Genomic DNA, 22041 nt, shown 5'->3' on the forward strand with positions numbered 1-22041 from the left:
CCAGCAAAGGATTTTTATCTTTTACTGTTGTGTGGACATGATTTCTGAACCTGAAAGAATTTCAAGCTTTCAGGGGCTGACTGTTCCCAAGGGAAAGTCTTGGGAACCTTTTCTCACACAAGGATTGTTTGTGTAAATAAGGGTTAAGACACAGATGTTCTGAGAGTGTTTTCTCTCTTGTCCCACCAATGGGATGAGGGAGGTGTTGTTCCTTCTACCAATCAGGCTGACCTGATCAAAGCAGCTTATAAAAGGGTTGACAGGACCCTGAAATAAAAGCTTTTCTTCGCCTCACGAAAAGCTGCTGTGTGTGATTTTCTTGGAACCCTTGCTATACTTCGTGTCCTCTAATGATACTCTTGAAAAAGATAAACTGCCTCCCTCCAGCCTGGAGTTTAGTGTCTTAATCTTTAAAATCTATTAGTTGTTCTTTGATAATCAAGACATACAGGGTTAAAAAAAAAAAAAAAAAAGGAGTTATTTTGAATATGAAAGCATCCCATCATTTTTTTCAAGGTTTTAAAATATTTTTTTTTATTTTAGAGCTCTTCATAGTGATCCACACAGAATCTCACTGGGCTCTAGGATTCTTTTTTGAATGCTTGTAAGACATAATGTTTATTACAGTCATTAAAATAAAGGTTGAATTTTTGTGCAATTGGAAAATAGCCTGAATCCACTAGAGACTTGTAATTACTGACTAGATTTATTCCAAGGAAAACAAGTCACTGGTACTGTCTTTTTTCCTGTCTATAAGCAGAGGCTTCAAGAGTACAAGCGTAGTATGACACCAAAGGTCCTAAGGGCGTGAATCCAAATCCTGTCTGCTGTACTGCTGCTCACTGAAGTGATGCAGCTCTGTGAGCTGGGCAGAACCTGGCTCAGACACAACTGAGACAAAACCAAACTCACCACATGTAAAGCACCCCATAAAACATGGAAGAACAAAGGGGATAACAAGGAGGCATAAAGGGCAGCCACAACTCCTGCAGGAACAGAAAGCAGAAGAGGGGGAGCAGAATCACTCTACCCTTGTTTTTCTGGTTAAGGATGCTGCCCTGTGCAGTGCTGGTCCTCCTCCTCCTCCTTCTGTCCTCCTCCTCCTCCTTCTGTCCTCCTCCTCCTCCTTCTGTCCTCCTCCGCTCCCTTCTCCTCCTCTTCCTCCTCTGGTAGAGAAAAACAGCTTATTTTTTATTTTCCATTCCCAATTTTGCTGCTGTAACTCAGCAGTCATCTCCAGTGTGTTATCTTTTACTATGTAACTAGGTTGAGGATATCAGAATTTTAAGCAGGTGTGTGGGCATGTGTGTGTGTGTGTGTATGTGTTTTCTTCTTCAACCTCTCCATACAGTAAGGTGACAGCACAGTGATGAATCAGAGCAGATTTGGACACATCAGACCTTAAACAAAATCAGACAGCAATGTTAAAAATTCTACTGCTTTATATTGTTATTCGGTGTTGCTATAGCAGGAGGGTTTTTAAGAGCCTCAGAAAAATAGAAAATACTGGTGATTATTTTCACTTATTGCATTAGCAGTGATACTAAAAACTGAAAGCATCAGTTTGAACCTTTCAGCTCTTGATGTTCTTTTCCCAAATACTAAGCACTTTTGAAAAAGAAAAATATATATATGGTTCATGTTTTACAGAGACTATTTCTTCTATCTGGAACATGCACAAAGATTTGGCCATAATTTTTTTTCAAATAAATGAAGGGATATAAGGAATCATTTTTCTCACAGGCATCAGACATTATAATATTGTTACATGGCTCCTTCATTAACACCATAGTCAAAGATTTTTTTCTGTTTCTCTCGTTGACCTATATACTAAAAACTACATCATTATTAATCTGATATTATGTGATTAAGCCTTGCCTTTGAGAGCTTATTATAATGATTAATATTGCCCTTTGGTGTTCTAAGTGGGCACATTAATTTATTATACCCTCAAATATTTAGTCTTTGTGTTGATCATACCATGATATATAAAAAAAGCTTAATGAGAGTGATAAACTTAATTTCACCCTCACTGACACTTTTGAGAAGCCTCATGGCAGTAAAACATCATACAATTCTGTAAAATTGTGTTGAACTTAAAGATCTTAATAAGCATCATGGTAGTAATAAGAGCTCTTGCACCAAACACTAGCTTTTACTCAAAAGAATCTTATGTAATTTTGAAGCCTATTTACTGATTTCAATAAGGTTTAAATGTATACAGGCTACTTTTCCCCCTCTAACACATCATTAGGAAAGCACACACTTGCTTTGCTATTCTCATGTAAATCAGTATGCAAATGTTGCTGTGATCCACATCACCAGACACTGCTCTTTCAGGAACTTTAGCCATATTTCCTTGGCATGCATGCACTTTTAGCATTTTTTAGCAATATGATTCTTTCTGGAAACACTGATTCCAGGACTAACAATAGTCAGTAATTTAAAAATATATTTTTAAACTGTATCTGAAACAGCATTAAAATAAATTGCCTGGGGTTTTGTTTGTCTGTTTGTTTTGTGTATGTGTTTCTGAGCTATTAGAGTGTATGCTGTACATGTCTTATGTCTTTTTATTATACTAGGAGGTTTGAAATACACTAAGAATTATTTGCAACCCCTAGAATTGCATATCAGAAAAAGTCTGGCCTTTCAGGAAAACAACAAAAAGAGATTAATTTCAGATAATTTTAGATGTCACTGCAATGCCCTGAATAGCTCAGATCAATCTATTTTTTTGTCAGTGGTGGTAAGCAAAGTCAGCCTGTGGCTCTGGCTTCTTTTTTTCCTAAAGCAACACCATAAGAGTATTGATTAGTCTGTCTGTCATGAGCAAGGGATTTCAAACTATGTACAGGATCTATTTTTATTAAAACACATCACTCTTATGTGCTTACCAGGCACTATTTTAGCTCCTAAAACTGCAAGCTCCTTGGCTTGAAATTTTGTGATGATAGTTAAGACTTATTTATTTACCTAAATTTAAATGCCTCCAATGCAGGTCTCTAAGGCTGTGGTGCTCTTCTGTGGTTGGATATAGAGTTAATCCAAGCTAAGGATCTGAAGAACCATCATCATATGCTTGTGGGAGACAAGGAGTGAATGAAGTGGGGGGATCCTATCTCTGTGACATATCACACCTAGAAAGAAAAAAATTATGTTAAGCAGCAGAGCAGAAACCACCAATATTAGCTGAATAAAGATGACATCAAGTGAACTTTGATAGAGAGAGTGCTGTGGAATTTTGCATGGCTGCATCCTTTTATCTGTAATACAATAATGAAAAGAAAACAACAATACTAAATTCTACTGTGCCCTGAGCTCTTGTTAGATGAGATTGAGAACAGAATATAGTTCTAACAAAGTGAGTTTTAGATTTCAAGAAGGTAATTTTTCCATATTGCATCTTCTGAATGCCTAAGATGAAGCAAGAAGGAAGTGCCCCCAGGTTGCAAAGTCTCTGAATTCTCAAAGCCACATATGAAAATGACTCTGGTGTTACCATAGTGAACTAGAGCAGAGATTGCAAGAAGCTGTGCAGTTGCCCAAGTATGTTCAGCCCAAATTTGTCTCAAAAACAACATGAAAGCTCCAGACACTTACTGTCAAAACAACTGCTTAATGCCCCTTAGTTGTAGCTTCTGTTCTGACCTCCTCTCTTTAGATACAAAAAATTATTCCAAGTTTTATTAATTTGATTTTCGGAACACAGAGTTGAAATGTGATTTTTTTTCATTTGATTTCCTCTTAGAGGAAGAGACTGAATAAGGCCTATAATTTACAAAGGAGAGATGAGCAAGTCATGGTAACTTGAAAGCCTTTGTAAAGTGGTTTGTAACTTTCTTGTGCTTCAGCTCCTCACCTTTAAAAAAAAGAATAGCATTTCCCTACCATTTGTAGACTGAATTGATGAAATAGATGGTGAATTTTTATAATGATTTTTACTGTTCTTGAAAACTGGTAAAATGTAGCTTTCTGAGAAATCAGAATTTCCCTTGCATACACAATTGCTTCTTCCTTATCTAACTTAAATTAATTTTTCTTGACTGGCATTTTAAAATATTAAAGAATCAAAATGTTATACTTTTAGACTTTTTTTATGGTGATGGACAGGGGCATTTGAAAGTCCGGATAATTCAAAGAAATTTCTATACCTTTATGGTAATACAAGACATTAGATCTCCTCCTTGTAGCATTTTCAGAGAATGTCTAAAATCATATGCAATAGCCTTAAATCCTCAATTTAATAGAATTTTTCATGTTTCTATGATGAACTGGAGATCTGAATTATTGAACAAAACCACTAGTGGTTTTCATTAAGCATATGTTCATGCAATAATCTCAAAAATTAATCTAATAATGCATTGGAATATTTAATAATAATAAGGAATAAATTAATCAAGCTTTTCTATGTATAAGAGCAGTTAGAATCACAACACAGTGAAAAGACAATTTTTAGAAAGTTTTGGAGAACTTTCAGTAGGTGTGCCATTGTGTCATTGCTTAAATATTGAACTTTCTCTCATAAAAAGAGGACTATAGGGGTTTTCAGCCCTGCACTAGTTCCATTGCTTTTTCACCACAATGTTGCATCTCTGTCTGTTTGAATCTTTCATCCCACTTGTAGCTGACTGTCCCGCTGTTTATTTTTGGCTTAAAGGCTCCTTAAGCAGGAGAGATGATGTAGGGCTGTGCAGCAACTTTGATCTTTGTGCCTTTGCCCCACCAAAGCCCTTCACTGCGGCCTGACCCTGTTTTGGCACACAGCCTGCTACACTGATTGTTTAACTCAGATATAGGAGTTCACATCTGCCTTTTTGAACTGCATGAGTTTCCCATCAGTTCATTTCTCCTGACTGTCAAGGCTCCTCTAGATAGCCAGGACCCTCCCAACATTGTATTGATCCCAGCTCCCAATATGCTGTCAGCGTCTATCTTTATCTTAGCTGTAGCTGCTGAACTGCAGATACCAAGAACTTTCTGAGATTTGACAGTCTGTGCTGAAAGGTTATATTTTGCTTTTTCACCTGTGCTTAAAAATCTTATCTGATACTGTATCACCCAAAGATCCTGATACAGTAAGTGAAATTCTGAAGGACACAGCAATATGGATACCTTGGAAAGGTCAAAGTAATGGTGACTCTATTGCAGAAAAATGACCAACCTGTTCAATTAGAAGCTATCCTTCTTCTGTCACACCTACAGTGTCTGAGTCCTTTCAGCAAGCAAACATGCCATCTTCGCTATGCTGATACAGATAAATCATCCAACTATTACTACGTGCTTGGGGTTTTTTCCCAGTTTAAAGTGATGCTTGCCGGCATGATATTTGGATAATTTGTTAATGTGACTGCTTTTTATTACATTATTTTTCTTATTGTGTTGTGGCCTAAATTCATTAATACCCTTAACTGACAGACTGTAATTTGTGTAATTTGCATGCTTATAAAATAGGGTTGGAAAATACATACTATGCTTTTTCTTCATCAGGCATGTCAGGAAAATCACCTTTGAAAATTAAGAGGAGTTTCCTAATTTCCCTTTATAGATACACATGAATTGAGAGTGGTCCTGGAGAGAAGGATTTGGGGTTACTGATGGTTGAAAACTGTAGGTGAGCTGGCAATGTGCACTTGCAACCCAGAAAGACAGCTCTATATTGGCTACATCAGAAGTGTGACCAGCAGGGAGGGAGTCCTTTCTGACCCTTTGCTGAGAGCCCTCTGGAGCACTGAGTCCTGCTCTGGGTCCTGCAGGACCTTGAAAGGTCCTATTCCTAATCTATTATTCTATATTATTCTATTTCTATTAGAAAATATTCTATTATTCTAATTATTCCATGGTTCTGTGCAAAGAATAAAGTCGAAGATACATGTTCGAGATACTCTTGCTGGAGTTCCAGAGAGACTTGTCCTCAGAGCCAGAATGCTAAGCCCAGTCTCTATGTATGTTTTTCAGTAACTTCCCTCTCCATGAATTTTAAGTCCAGCCTATTTTAAAAACATCCCATGAACTCCCCAATTCCCAGTTTCACATCATAGCTTCTAAGCTGAGCCCTGCAAATAGTGATGTGAGGAAGTAGCTCATGCATACTTTGCTGGGTTCTCTGAGTAAATAAACACATACTTTTGTTAAATATTTTTAATTATTTAAAAAGAAGCATATTATTTAATCATTCTTTCTGTGTCTGTGAAGAGACGCTGGGATTTTCTGTCTGTAAACTAGTTTCCTGGAGCTAGATTCAGATAAACCTACAGCTTCCACAGCAGATAATTCCAGTCAGCTCTCTCTCCCTTAACAATTCAGAAATGCTTTCTAATCATTTCCAGAGGGGCAGTGTGCTGAGCAGGAGCTTCCTCAGCACAATAAAAGAGGATGCAGAAAATTTGGGCTGAGTGTGGGGTGAAGTGTTTGTTTTAGTCATAACTATTTTCTCAGAGAGAGGTACCCAAAGTGCCTTGAACTCATACCTTAGTGATTGAGGGAGGCACTGGAGGTTGAGTTTCTTTCCTGATGAGCATCAATAGAAGCAACAGAAGTCATCTTGTGAAAAAGGGCACTTCTGTTCTAGAGGCATCCTCAAAGTTGTTGCCTATTTCTCATTACATTATTTTTTGAGAAAAAAGCAGCAACTCAAAGAAAAAATTCCAGTCTATATGTTCAGGTGCCAGACTAAAACAACAATTTATTTTGCTTGGGGAGTAAGTTTGAGTTTTTTTAAAAACATAAATCAAATAGAGAAACTATTCAAATATAATGAATATTGATCTAGACATGGCTCGAAAATACAGTCTCAATGGGAAAGCATCACAGATGTTATACTAGTCAGGTGAAATTCAGTACTACAAAAAAGATTGCTTAAAGAAAATGATATATTATTTATAATAAAGTCTAAAATATATTGTTCCTGGAAGCCTTCTTTCTGCTGAAGGAAAGAGCCAGAGAAAATCCTTCTAGAATTTATAAGTTTTTTTTGTATTATGTCTCCATCAGGAGTTTACAAGGATATAGAGTTAGGCTACATTTTTAATTCACATTTTCTTCACATTGAGGAGAAAAACCCCTGGATATTCCTAAACTGTGCTGTTGTATGCACATATATTTGTTGTCTATATAGGATAAACTGTATGAAGATATCAACAAGCTGAATGTTATTCTGGTTCTGAATCTTGTCTGGAAGAAAGTTCTGATGAATGAACTATCCTTTATTTCAAAATGAAGTGTGGGAGAGGGGTTATACCCTGCCAATGCCGAAATAGGACAGAAAAGTATAGGAATTATGTACAGCAGCACCATAAAACCACTGTGGTCAACAAATGGGAAACATAAACCAGAAAAATAAGTTTTCATGTTAATTATGAAAAAGGAACCAAGCCAGATATTTTAAATATTTATTTGTCAGACTGGGATAACAGCCTTTATAGAGCACAATTTGCATAAGTTCTCAAGATACATCCTGTATACAACCACAAAACCATGGCATGGATTTATACATAAAGTGAAAACTGGGACAGATTTACAAGCATTTTTATACAATCTCATACTGCTTCTGTTTCAGTTTTTACAATTTTTAGAACAAGTCTGTTTTGTTTTCATTTTTTCTGATGATTCTGGAAGCAAAATTGAAATTAAAATTAATTCAAAACGAAATGAATATCAACAAACCACCACCTATGCATGCAACATTCACTGTGGAAACATTACATTTGCCCAAGGACTATTCTTCTTTTTTTGTTGTTTTTGCAGGGTTTTTTTGGTGTTTTTTGGATTTTTTAAACATTGTGTCTGCTGTACACGTTGTCTGTAGCATGACAGCACACATGTTAGTCAGCCATTGTTGAGCACCTGAGCACATCACTGAACATCTATAAGGTACAATCAAATAAGGACACACTCACATGCTTAGATGTCAAGTGAAGTTAATAATTTAAACTCAGTTTGTTTTACAAAAATGTATATTTATTTACAGGGTAACAAATTAAGAAAATGACTCTGGTCAAATCATCTAGTTTTAGTTATGGATATCTATATATATTATAACTTTTGAGCTCATCAATATATTTGCTTATTATTTTTTTCAAAATAATAAAACAGAACATATAGAAAACCTTAAAATGCTTCTTATGGTTTAAAGAGAAAGTATCCGGTTTCATTTATTCTTCCTATTTTCCTTCTAAAGGCAACAGGTATTTATAAAGAGCAATTCATCCTACATGCCAGGTGTACTGAAAAGTCACAAGGCATGTAGGACTAGAGTTTAAATATAATGTAGGTGGATACTTATGCTAAATTTCCTCTGTTTAATTACCTTTATAAGTTACACTCACACAAATTTTCTCTGCTATTCACATAGGTATGTACATATCTAGATATATACTCAAATAATGAATCTGGGACATTCAACATCGTAGCAATGAAAATAAACTAGTTAAAAATAGTGTCAGTTATGATTCAAATAATAATTTAAAAAAATACTATTAACATCTTTATGATATCTCCATGAAACTAAATCCTAATTAAATAATCTCTATTGGGCTCACACTAGCTTACAATATAATAGATGCCTTCTTTTTCTTCATCATCATTCTCAAAGTGTGAATCAATATCAGCTGGTTACCAGCTACCATATCCCACAATGTAGCCATGCAAACATCCAGCATCCAGAAAAATAACTTGAATATTTCCTAGGTCTTGATTTAAAGCCAGTTCAAGTCAGGAGGTTGGTTGTTACTGACTTAAACTGGCTTTTTTTTCTTCCATACAGGATCCATGTAATGTAAAACCATGGGTTAAAGAAGCAGCACTCATTGCCCCTGGATACTATCCCTTTAAAGTGTAATGACAAAGAACTAGCTCAACATTCATCATAGAAACTCATTTCTAGTCTTAAACTGGAAAAAAAAAGTGGCTGTTTGCTGCTCATTTTATGCATACTAATAACAATGATAATGTTATAAATCCCTGTCATTTGTAAACACACACACTGTGCTTTTGCTCATTTTTCCGCTTGTTTCCACTCTACAAGGCTTGAACTAAGAAGCAGCTTCAATTTCTGTTGTCTAAGCAGATTTATGAATTAAAAGAGTTAAAATGTCTCTGCTATTGCCTCCCTGCAATGTGTATCTTCAAAGCAATCATAGAAATGTGTGAACTCATTAATAATCAATCACTCAGAAATAATAAAAGCTGTTGCCACGTCTGAGCACATTTGGCCAGATAAAAGAAACAAAAATAATGAGAAAAAAGAAAAAAAAATATACTGAGATATATACAAAACCAGTAAAAAAATACTAATAGTCCTTGTTTGATTGTTTTTTTTAAAAAACATTGTCATGAGAGTTTTTCCTGACTTCATTCATAAAACAAACAAATAAACAACAAAAAAAGAAACTATGCATTCAAACGTGAATCTGTGTTGCATAGAGTGATTTCAGTACAACCTAGAAATTTGGTCAAGAAAAGGAACTTGGCACACTTTGGTGGCATTCTCTGCCCTCTGAATGATGCTGCCTCAGAAAGCCGGGTGTTTGGGCCCAGAATGCTGCTCCCAAAATGCGTCTGACACTCGCCCGCCCTGGGTGACACTGAAGGAGTCCCGTGCCTTCTGTGGCTGGCCAAGGCAGTGCCACATTCCTCACAAACTCTACTCTTTGTGTTTCACGACAGGAGTCCAAAACTGCCATTTCAACATGCAGAAACATTTTGTGTGTTGTTCAGAGAACCAAAGATGCTTGAATTAAACCAGTTACTGACAGCTGATTAGCCTCAAAGGCAGATGTTCCCTACAGCCACAGCTCCACCACTCAACAAAAGTATTCAATAAAATATCGGCCACATTTGTATGTGTGAGAGCAAAGCACGCCTGTCCACTTTCTCAATTCCAGATGATGATTACAGGCTTCCAGTAGGGCAGCCAGAGACTGCTCGTTCCTCTCAGAAATCTCCATAGCAACTACCAGTGCGACTTGCTGCCTTTGTAGCAAATCTTAGCAAGAACAAAATCACCAGCAGTTTGCACAAAATTGCACACCTCATGGTTTGCACTTCACACAGACTTTTTTTTTTGTGGGTCTTTTTTCAAAGTACAAACACAGTATAGTCATCAGGAATGCAAGATAACCCACCAAGAGAGCAACACATATGTCAAATGTATCCACACAGGATTTTTTTGTTTCAGTTGGGGATTTTTTCTTTGAAGAATTTTCTTATAAAAACATATACAACATCAAAACATAGAATTTTTACAATAACTCCAGAAGACTATTCTTAAAATATATGAGAGGTAGGGTATACATATACTGGTGAAAGCATAAAATTCAACATTAAAGCACACATCCAACTTCCACTGTCAGTGATGTTGTGTTTTTAAGATAGCTAATAAGATTTTGGTAAGATTGCTCTGCTTGCAAGTTAAGCAGGCTACCAGCAGGTTATGAACAACAGGAGTTTCCTTGGTGTGTGTAACATTGATATAATTTGTTTGTTTCTTTTCACATTCCTGTTCCATGCTGATATTTTAAATTGATAAACATAAACCGAAAACTGTACGTGGGAAGTGTCACCAGATTAAATGGTGTAGCTTTTTCCCAGTCAATCCAGTTGCTAAATAACCTAAGCTTTATTTTTCCTTTTTTTCAAAGCATGTAATATTTTCCAGAAGAATATTCTCAGCTAGTCTTGCACAACCTGTGGAAGTATACTACATATATTCAGAAAATATAAGACAATGTACATTAAATAATTTAATGAAAATTGGAAAGTCTTTTTGGGGCCAGAAAAATAAATATCTGACATGCAGAAATTTGCTAATTTTCTCTTTAAGTACGCAAAGGTCATGAGATCATATTTCCAGGGAAACTACTTTTTATTGAAGTGAAATATTAAGTGACTTCTGGGTAACATGGGAGTTAGTGCCATTGATTCCTGGGTTCTAACAAACTTTTAGGAATGGGAGAAAAAGCTCTCCTTTCTTCAGGCATGGTACAAGGGAAAATACAGCAACCAGCCTAAGCCATGCCAGGCAGAGGTTTCTTCCCAAGTGAACCAACTGCTTGGCTTCAAACCCCTGAAAGAGGGACTTTTTGCTTGGAAGTGATGACACAGATTTAAAAGTTGCAAGTTGCCTTCTTATTTACTTCTCTCCTAACTGAGAAGCCATGCTGTTGAGTGGATTATACTCAGACATTCACCTGGGATAGCAAGAGGATATTCTTCATTCTACTGCTGCAGCATCCAGTCAGGAACTGCCCTGCTGCCCTTTCCCCTTAGATTTCAAGTGTGTCACTAGTGTTGATACAGAGCCCTGCATCAAGAGGGTCACTGTTGGCATGGTGGGGCTCCTGCTCCAAAGTGCCCACAAAATAGCCTATAATTCATTGTCTCTACAGTTTCAGAGCAAGACTGGTTGCTGAAAAACATGAGGACCAGTTGAAATAACTGCATTAATCCCAGTGCTTAAGTCTCTTCAATCTCAAACTGACTTAGACATTCTGACTCAAAGGGTGGGGTGAAATACTGTGTCACTGACATTGAAGCAGCATTTTCTCTTTCTGATGTAGTGTCATTTATAACCTGTCCTTTCTCTTTAAAACCACATCCCAAGTTATTGACAGTTTATATAATTTTATTCATCACATTCTAGGAGAGTGGTTTATATCCATTGTTCATACACAGAAACAAATGAAACAATCAGATCTGATTCTCCACAGCATGGTTTTTGAAGGAAAAAGAAAGAAGGAAAAAAGTAATGTAAAATAACATTACCACTCTTGCAAACACCTTGCAGTTTGTGTCAAGTGGCATAATCTCACTACAGCAAATTATCACAGATCCTAAGGTGCAGAGGAGCAAGTTTTGCACTTTTAATAAGTGAGATTTGGAAAGTCAGTCACCCTAGGTGCTTTTGCATAAAATGATCTCCTTCTGGTTGCACAGGAAACCAGACTGCGTTTCCCATCACACTACCTCCAGCTGCAGCTGAGCTCTGCATTAGCACCTGCCACCAGCCTTCATCATTTCCTTCACAGTTACTCTCTTCACAAAGAGTCCAACAACATGGAGCCCTCGTATCAGTCTTCATTTCAAACAGCCTCACTTTAACTTCTGGGCCCAGATTTTCTTCTCATTTTGCTGTGTTTTGCAGCAAAAATAAGTGTACTAGCCCTCGTTTAAGTGTGCTTTGTAGCCCAGAGACTGCTCTTTTCTACTTTGTATCCTGAAAGACTAGCTAAACACAATGATATCAAACTATATTCTTGAAGTGATGCTGTTTAGAGCAGACTCTGCATGTTTTGTGCCCTAAGCAGACAGCTCTGCTCAGTGTGTTTGTGTGGAGCTGACCAACAGTTTGTGCCAGTTTACTATTCTTTTCCTTAGATCCACTTTGTCAAGCCAGATATAAGCTTCCCCAATCAGTGTCTTTTTCATAAACTTCCCTCCATTGGAGACAAGCAGAATCTGTGAAAATAATTATGATAATAATAATAATTATCATCATCATCATCATCAATGTGCACATAACATAATACTAGCAAAACAGGAAAGATTCAGAAATGTTGAGCTCAAATATTCTACATGCAGAAAAGAAACATTGACCATCACTTTTTATATAGTCACCTCTCCCTTCGCAGAAAGCCTTGTAAAAATTGAATCTTCTGCTTCTGTTTCCTTATCATGTGACGTAGCAATTAGAAGATGACAATCTTTAATATTAATGAGCAATTTGTTCACCTGCTGATTACCAAAGATGAGCATAAGGTCAAGTTTTAAGTTACATGATAAAGCTTTGTGCAAGTGCAGTAGAGCTCTTGTTAAGTCTGTGGAAGTCTGATGCAGACTGAGTGTACAAGGCTCTCTGTGCAATGTCATCCAACCACATATTTTCCAAGTGAAGAGGTTTGTGCCATGAAAACAATACACTTTTCTGAAGGACTTGTCTCATTCTGAGGATCTGTAGGGTCATTTTACATGTTTCTAAGAAAATGTATTTGATAATATTTATAATTCATGGCATGAGTTATGGTTACATATTCAGAAATATTTAGCATTTCTTAATTCTTAAGTAATCAAATGAACAAGCACAATGTGAGTTTTTTTGGGTTTTGGGTTTTTTGGGTTTTTTTTGGGTTTGTTTTGTTTTGTTTTGTTTTTGGTTATGTTGTTGGTTTTTTTTTTAACTTCCCAAGTTTTTCAAAAAGAGAAAGAAATAATGAAGATCTGCATTTCCATGACAGGATCAGTAGCAGGTTTGTAATATTCACTATTACTGAGCAGACCTCAAGAAGAAACAAGCAAGGGAAATGATAATGGGAGTAGGCTGTCACTCTCCATGTGAACCAGCAGGAGAGAAAAAAGGGCGCTTTGTTGTTTGATTTCAAAGATCTATGCTAGAAGAAAAATGACAGAACACAAGGGTTTTGTACTCTGCTGAAACCACATGGCAGTAGAAATGTAACAGATCTGTAGAAGAACTAGAATCAAGAACTTCACCATTTTTGAAAATTTTCCATTCTTATTTGGAAAGCAATGTAAAAAATGCAAACTTTACATTACAAATAAAATAAAAAATAAATTTCAAAATGGAAGAAATGGAAATGTTTTCTAGAATAGGCTTCCTATATCCTTGTCCAGTTTTGATATTAATTGGCAACCTGGACAGCTTAGGTACGTAATGGCTACTAGTCAACATGTTTGAGAAGGGAAAACTCTTAGGCACTGAACTAATAGGAAACTCCATTCATCAGAAAACGTGTCCTTGAGGAAAATAGGAACCCTGCCTCCAGTACTGATGGCTTTCTAGGCCCCTAGTTTTGGTATTTGCTGAAGAATGAACTGCACAGAAGCTGGGAAGCCAAACCAGAACATCTGTGAAATTTGTTGTTCTGGGTTTTCCTGATTAGCCTTGCATAGGACATTATGTATTTCTAATTGCAGTGAGCCAGGAGCCAGAAGCTTCATGCTTTCCAGAAGGGTCCCAGGTGAGTTGCCAAGGAACAGGGAAATCAGAGAAGCGAGATAAAAACTGCCAGGGGCTAAGGAAAGTGCCCATCTGAAAACTGTCAAAATGTTTTCCACAGAATGTTTTCATTCTGAGACAATCAAAGTTTTGGGAAAAAAAAAAATATTATCCCATTTTTCATTAGTTCTGTCCTTGATCCTTCTCCCTATTCCTCCCAGATGGAACCCTAGGATCTATCTTCTCTAGCTTGTGTCTCTCATCCTTGTTTCCTCTGTGTTCCAGGCCTTAAATTGTTATCCTGTATCAGCTAGTCTTAGTTTGTAAGCCCCAGGGACTTTTTTCTTATTTATTCCCAATACTCTGTACCAGATAATTCAAGCTTTTCTCAATTTTGGTTTTTTTTTTTGTTTGGTTTTTTGTTTTGTTTTGTTTTGTTTTTTTTATTTCAACAACTCATGGTCCCATTTTTATGGCTAATATTCACAGCTCTTGATTTTTAGACTGCAGTGCCTTGTCTTAATTTCTGCCTCTTGTTGGTTCTCATAGCTCTTTATATTGTCTTTTATTATTATGTTTGATCTCATCTTACACCCTTTTTCTGATCTTATTTTCTCCCATCATCTTCCAGTTCCATTTTTGTTCTATAAATTCTTGGTTTGTTTAATTTCCCTCTCCCTAAATCTTTTTGGACTGTGTCCATCTCTGTGCCCTAAATGTTCATCACTCAAATTCAGCATTCAAATCATCCTGGTTCATGCATTGCCATAGAAACAAATCGACTGTTGAGCTTGATGAGCACATAGAAACAGATGTACTGAGTCAGATTAAAGCTCTCTCCAAACAAATATTTTGCTTCCAAAAGAGCAGAGGGCAGCATATATGGCAGCATATAAGAGCAAATCAATTAAGTAGTTATACTCTCTCAAAATACCTGCTGAGGTCTGTGGACCATTGACTTCTTGAGTCACAGGCAGTAAGTTTGTATTTAACAGAATTTGATGTCTTTCATCTGAAAATGTATCCTTTTATTTTCTCAATTACTTTTTCTAGTGAAAATATTTAGTACATTATATAAAGGCAATATATTTTATGGCTCAAACTCCAATTTTTATTTCACTTTTCTCTTTGTTTTAAACTTGTTCCTTGATACTTTTACATGATACTTTAATGGCCTTCAATCTCTTTCTTAGCTCTGGCGTGCAGCATCAGCATGCATCGTAGAATCATAGAATATGCTGAGTTTAAAGACATCAATCAGGATCATCAAGACAAACTCCTGGCCCTGTGCAGGGCACCCCAAGAATGGCACCATGCACCTGAGAGAGTTGTCCAAATGTTTCTTGAACTCTGTCAGGCTTGGTGCCATGACCACTTCCCTGGGGAGCCTGTTCCAGTGCCCAACCACCCTCTGGGTGAAAAACTTTCTCCTGACATCCAACCTAAACCTCCTTGACTCTGCTTCAGGCTGTTCACTTGAGTCCTGTCATTGGTGACAACAGTGAGCAGATCAGTGCCTGCCCTTCTGCTTCCCCTCAGGAGCATGTTGAAGAACACAATGAGGTCTCCCCTCAATCTCCTCTTGTCTTTATATTCTCAGAGTTCCAGAGGAAATGTTTTCAAGTCTCAGGCCAACTGTTCTTATGGGTATGTCACCCGCTATCTTCCTCTTTAAATCCTGATGAATTATTTTTCCTTAGGACTCTGTGAATTTTTTACTGGTCTACCCTATATGATTTCCTCTTCAAACCACCAGTGGAAACATTTTTTTTTTTTAATTTGCTTTTAAATTTTGGCAAGATCACTTTATTGATCACTTTAGCTTTTCCCAGAAAATGTCAATTCTTAAACTGAAAAACAGTATCTATTTTAGGGGTCATGTTTTGTAAGTAACATCCATTTTGATTGCAATGTTAAGTAAGGATACAAGCAATAAACATAATTTAGGCACTTAGATAATCCAGATTAACTTTGGTCACCATAATAGAGCTGTTTCATTCAGGCTGGTTTTACAGATTTATAGGTTCATTAGCTGGATGCTGATGTGCCCAACAATGCCTTCCACTGACTTTTAAGGCTGGCATGCAGATACCCCTTGAATTTCTTATCCCTCTCTACTGACTGGAGGAAGCCTGAATATATGTTTTATGTGTGTTCTCTTCTGATGTAAAAATAAATGAAGGTAGACAAATTGAATCCAACCTGTCTAAAAAAAAAAAGCAAGTCTGGCCATATGACCAAATCTGTCTAAGCAACTAAAACACAGGAGAGGGACTATTCCTGAGCCAGTCCCTTGCATCATTTGATGTGTCACAGACTGACAAAAAGTCAGCTCCAATACAAATGTACCAGAGAATATCTGGCTTGGCATAATTACTGAATTCTTGGCAGAATTACTGAATTCTCAGCATCTGAGGTTGACTATTGTGTCAAATTCTAGGTACCACAACTTTTAAAGAAGCTGGAGAAATTGAGAGAATGATAAAATTATTAGGTGTTTAGGCAAAAAGACATATTAAAGAAATTTGATTGACTTAGCCTGGAAAAGTAGAGAGGAGAGATAAGAAACAGTCTTTCAGTGTAAACCCTATGCTTTTTAAATTAAAAAGAAGACAAATCAGCTTTCCTTTGTACTTTGTAAGGCTACTTAAGGATAAGGGAACTTAATTTAAAAATATGACATATTTAATTTTGATATTGCGCTAAAATTCCTAAATACATAGAAAATTATTCTTGGAAGGCATGTATAACTCTCTTCTCTGGGGGATTTTAAGAACAGATCAAGCCTAAAATTTTCAGACCTGATCTATAAATACTCTTCCTCAGTGCGGTGTGATGGAGTAATCCATTTTTTAATGTCTCCTCTAGCCTGATATTTCCATTATTATATAACTGAGTTACTTTTTTTTAGTTTTCTCTGTTCAGCAAACAACTGGGGTAGAAGATTGAGCTCAAATGCACATAGCACAGCACAGACAACATCCAAAATTAGGATTTAACAAAATGCAGAAGTACCTGAAGAGAATGCCCAGCAGGACTCAAGCTAAATCTAAATGTTTCATTGAATGAAGGCTCTCGGTCATGCCTGCATACCCTGGTTTTCTTCTTAATTACTCTCTTTTGGGTAGAGATATTGACAACATACAGCTTCACGTACAGGTCTGGGGAAGAATAGTTCAATTTGTTAAATACAGAAGCTTTTAAATAATCATTGTTAATGGTTTAAACAGAGGAGAATTTCTGTGAAAAAATTATATTTTACAAAGTCATATTCTGTTCTCATTCACATGATGTAGAAATGGACTCACCCAACTAAATCCAAAGGAATTATTTTGCATTTATAATACTGCCATTAAAGGAAAAAATACTTCATTATCTTTATCTATGTATGAAAATATAATTAAACATGAGATTTTGTTTTTAAAAAGCTTTTTCACAAAAATACAATCCTCTACTTTTTATACTTATTCTTTAATAATCTAGAAATTTATGATTTTTACTAAAATTAAAAGTGGATTAATTTTTAAAATAAAAAGTAAACTAAAAAGAGGATTGATTTGAGAGTTAATTTGCTTCTACAAAATGTTTTTACTTTCGTCAAAGTTGTTCATAGGAGAAAAAAAGCACTTCAAAAAGAATCCTGTAGAGTATGTCATCCTGGCTAAGATGCAATTTTCTTTTCCATTTTAGTGATGATGCTAAGACACAATCTACTTTATATTTTCAAAGTATCATGAAGCTGTTTTCTTAGTGATACCTGGAAGATGATCTGGAGATTTAAATTTGTATGTGATATTTCTGCACTGAAGGATTTCTACTATCAGTTGTTCTCCATCTGTCTTCATTTCCTTCTTTAATGCAATCTTGATTTCACCCATAACCTGTGTTTTACCTGTAAAAGCAGAAAAAACAACCCTTATTAATATAAAAGGAAACCAAATGTATGTTTCTAACTTGGAGAGAAGTGAAAATTTATGGGGTTTTTTTTGTTTGCTTAATTTAGTTTTGGTTTTGTTTGTTTTTTTTTTTTTATAGTATTTATAGCTTACTTATAGCTCATACTTTTAAGTCAGGAGTGTAAAGATAATCTATAGCTTGGATGAGCAAATGGCAGGTACATGGCATACACTTGTATGACTAGATTATATGCTTCAGAAGATATTTAGAATGTATTTGCCTCAGTGGAACTTTTTTCCCAAGAATAGAAATTTTTCTAGAAGTCATTACAAGTCACATAACAGTCATTGCAATTCACCTTTTCAGAAACATTTACTACAAGAGTCTGAAGTTATCTCCTTTAAAAAAAAAAAAAAGAGCAAGAAAAGGTGAAAGAGAACTTTCAATGGAGTGTTAAAAGTAAGATATTCAAAAGCAATGAAGTAAAGCTGGTGAAGTCAGCACTTCATTTCACCTTCCTACATACATGGAGCAATATCATTCTCACAGTTTAAAGGGATGTGCTTAGAGTGACCTTTAAAAGTAAAGGTAATTTCTCTGCTTATGTGAGTAGAAATACAGGCCCATTATTTCTACACCTTATGGATTTCTCTCTAAATCAGTTCAGAGATAGAGAGAAGGCACAGAAGGAAATGTAGACAAAGCTTTTTTGCCTTTCCTCTGCCTGTCCTCCCACAAGCCTTTCCAGAAGCCAGGCAGAGTGCAGCAGAGCTATATCTTCCAAATGCGTAGGGAGGTGGGAGCAGAGCATCCTCACCTCAGTTCTCTCATGTCACGGTGGGGGTTGTGCTTCTACATCTCTTGTCCTGCCACTGAAAACTTGATTTCATCTTGCTCTTCTCTTTAGACATTAGTTCAAAAGAAATCAAACCATAAAGCCACTGGGTTTCTTTATTACATAGTTTCTGGTGCTAGCAGGCTTTAACACTTTGCTGGAAATTCTAGAAGCTTGTGACAAGATATTGTAAGGTGCAAAGCAACTCTGCAGAAAGTAAATAATTATGATACATCTGAAGAAGGTTCTCAATTAAAGAGTGTTAAATTGCCAAGTGGCATGTAAAGATTACTTCTCATATCACAAGTGTGCAATCAAATTTGAATAACACTCTCTAGAAATGGCAGTTTCTGTTTCACGTATGTCAATTCTTTTTTTTTTTCCCTACTTAAAATAGTTTGAGACATCATGAGTAAAAGTGTAATAACAAATAATCACAACCACAAACTGTCTCCTAACTCTTCTCACAAACCAAAGCTGGAATTTAATATAGTTACAGTCCATAATAAATTTGTAATTCAGCTTCAGTTGGGCCAGCATTTCTTCTATTTTTGCTAAGGCGTGAGAAGACCTGTTGTAAGGCAAGTAATTCTTTCACAATATTTAATAATCACAAAAGCATTCCTATAAGTTTGAATATGCAATAATAGCATATTTTCCTGCTACATGATTGTGCAAATATAATGAAGTCTTCATCTTATGATGTCAGCAGAAAAGACCATTGGTAGCTGGGATGAAAGAAGGAATGACACGCCCAACAATGTCCCTGTTGTTATTCATTATATCCCTGGTGTTATAATGCCTTTTCCCTGAAAAGTGTTGAGTTTCCATTGGGCCCATCTTGGTTAAAATGTGGATTTTGAGTGACTTGAAGGAAAGACAAAATTATAATGCCTTCTTTTCTCTGTAGATAAAATTCTCAAATTTCAGATGAAGACATGACACACTTGAAAGGTGCTTAAAAACTGATTTTGTGATCAGTATTGGTTCTTGCACTGACTCCTGGAAACCTGAAAAAAGCCCAGCATGGACAGTTGTAGGACAAACCTAATATCAGTTTCAGGACATTTTTAGTTAATCACAGGCTTTTCTGGAAAATGTACTTGATTTTTTTGTTTATTCCCTCTCTGTCCTTTAAGCTCTATTTGCATTAGTTGTTAGGACCTCATCTTGATTGCCTTAGTGCTTCCTTTTTCATTTAGGTATGCATTAAACTTGAGATGAGGTGGACTGGATGCTGTGAGCCAGAAGAAAGGATATATGCTTCCAGGAAAATATATTTGTATATTCCAAAACTATTTCTCAGCATCTGGAATTTTTCCATGGACTATTCTGTATCACCTAATACTCTTTAGGACAAGAGATCCTGCTTGACTGTTTAAGCATCTTGGGGAAAACAGCTGAAAACTCATGAAGGATGATAGCTTTCTTGTGCTTCCATACTAATTTTCATTTCTCCCACAGCATGAGTGAAGGAGACTTAACACCAGCCTTATGAAATATTGTACTAGAATAAATCACCACTTCAGAACCCACCAGTTTTGTAGACTGAGAAGGGATTCCTATTCCTTCTACTGCTTAGCTTTTCACCCTTTCTCATATATGTTCATTAGATCTTTCCTTTGGTGGGTGTGCAAAAATAGAGCAGATGTCCCCTGTTTTGTAGAGTTGATTATTTAAATGAAAATGAGAGATATATTGATGAAGGGAATGGTTAATAATGAACCATCTAAGAGCTGGTGAGAGTTCACAGTGGGCTGAGCTGGACATGAATGTGTCATGTGTTTGATGTGACAGAAATAAACTTCCTCAGGGTGTGATGGGATTGGATACCCCAAGGATTACATTGGTAGAAATAAATCAAAATATACAGCAGCCATTCACAACCTTTTGCCTTCTTATAGAAGTTTAGAAAACATCAGTCATAAGTGATGTGAGAATGGAACTGTTTGCAGGTATTTTGGTACATTGGATGACAATAAATGCTACAATACAACTCTGAAAATGAGATAGTGCATGTCTTTTTTAGGGAAGTATTATTGTGGTTTCCCAAGGAAATGAAAAAAAAATAATTTGAGTAGTAAAATTTTCCTCAATAAAAATTATTTTCAGATTGAAGAGGTGCAAAACCAGATTATCACAGTGACAAGGAACCATATAGTAAAGCACTAAAAAAATTACTGTCTAATTTAGTTTAGAAAACAAGGAGTGAAAAAGAGATGTTTTATAGTTCTACTATGCTACAGTAAAAATTGAAAAGAATAAGAGAAGTTTAAACTGAATTAGTGTGATAATTTACCTGTTTCATGTGTCAAATGCACACTTACTGATATACCACAAGAGGACCACAGTCACGCACAGCATCATGTTCACTTTTTCAACATGCCAAGTGTAGGCAAACAATTCTTAAATATATCTATATCTGTACATAGGATTAAAAACATCCTTGTTTTGTTGTTTTGATTTTTTTAATGACTGCACACTTCTTTTTTGGGGACCAGTTTTATTAATAATTAATTAGCAATTAAAAGGAGGTTGTTATTAACTAAATTGCTACAAGGTATTTGAGAAGGAGTTTAAATTTGCAGTGGTGATGGCAACACCAAAGCTGTTGTTCTAGTAGAAGTGTTACATTCTGCATTGTGAAAGGTAAATTAGTTTTCCTATTAGTTTTAATTGGCTGCTGTTGTAAATCACAGGATGTGTCATCTGCCCTGTTGTCAGTTCCAGAGATTGATAAGTATGGATTGTGCTCCCATTCCTTTTTAATCAAATGCCTGCTGTCAAACAGAATTACTCAAGACAGAAGCAAGTAGTTACCACCCATCATTCCGTGTTATCAAGGCTAATTCAGCAATGCATTAAATGAGCAAGTGAATCTCACTGCAGAATGGCAGGAATTTTATTCAGTTCAATTGTCTAAATGTAATGTTCTGAGATAATTTGAACTTTTATCTTAGAATAATTTGAATTGCTTTCTGACATTGACTATGTATTTTCACATAGATGGCTAATGCATGAGTAGGTTAAACTTGGAAATTTAAATATATGATGCCTAAACGCTGCTAGTTGATAAACATCATACTTGAGTAATTTCCTGAATGGACGCCAGATGGCCAGAAAACAGAATCAGGAAAATACATAAACTGACATTTTGTTTCATAATTGTGTAATTGGTGTGGGCCCTTCTGTTCCAGAAGAGTGACTGGGGGGTGCTAGAGCAGTGGAATTGAACATAAAATACAAGGGAAAAAATATTAACAAGTATTTCCCAGCATTTTTCTTTTCAAATGAGGTTTATACATTAAATTATTCTTAACAAAATAGGTAGGAAATGCTCTTCTGGAGCTTCAGG

The 22041-nt window shown here is 36.0% G+C and overlaps 1 protein-coding gene across 5 annotated transcripts in view; it reads right to left on the reverse strand.

Moving 5' to 3' along the window:
• Positions 1–7421: 7421 nt before the first annotated feature.
• PCLO (piccolo presynaptic cytomatrix protein) overlaps positions 7422–22041 on the reverse strand; it is a 328066-nt gene continuing 313446 nt past the window's right edge. For all 5 annotated transcript variants that reach the window (XM_088054917.1, XM_088054916.1, XM_088054918.1 and 2 more), the window contains 3 exons: positions 17712–17846; positions 16970–17115; positions 7422–12456 (listed from right to left, as the gene is read on the reverse strand). In XM_088054917.1, coding sequence (XP_087911043.1) covers positions 12316–12456; positions 16970–17115; positions 17712–17846 — 422 coding nt within the window. In that variant the 3' untranslated portion in view covers positions 7422–12315. The remainder of the gene's footprint in view (positions 12457–16969; positions 17116–17711; positions 17847–22041) is intronic.

This window comes from Pseudopodoces humilis, chromosome 5 (genome assembly GCF_049639895.1).
Source record: "Pseudopodoces humilis isolate 2021_Gansu_Grassland_sample_001 chromosome 5, ASM4963989v1, whole genome shotgun sequence".
Classification (NCBI taxonomy): domain Eukaryota; kingdom Metazoa; phylum Chordata; class Aves; order Passeriformes; family Paridae; genus Pseudopodoces; species Pseudopodoces humilis.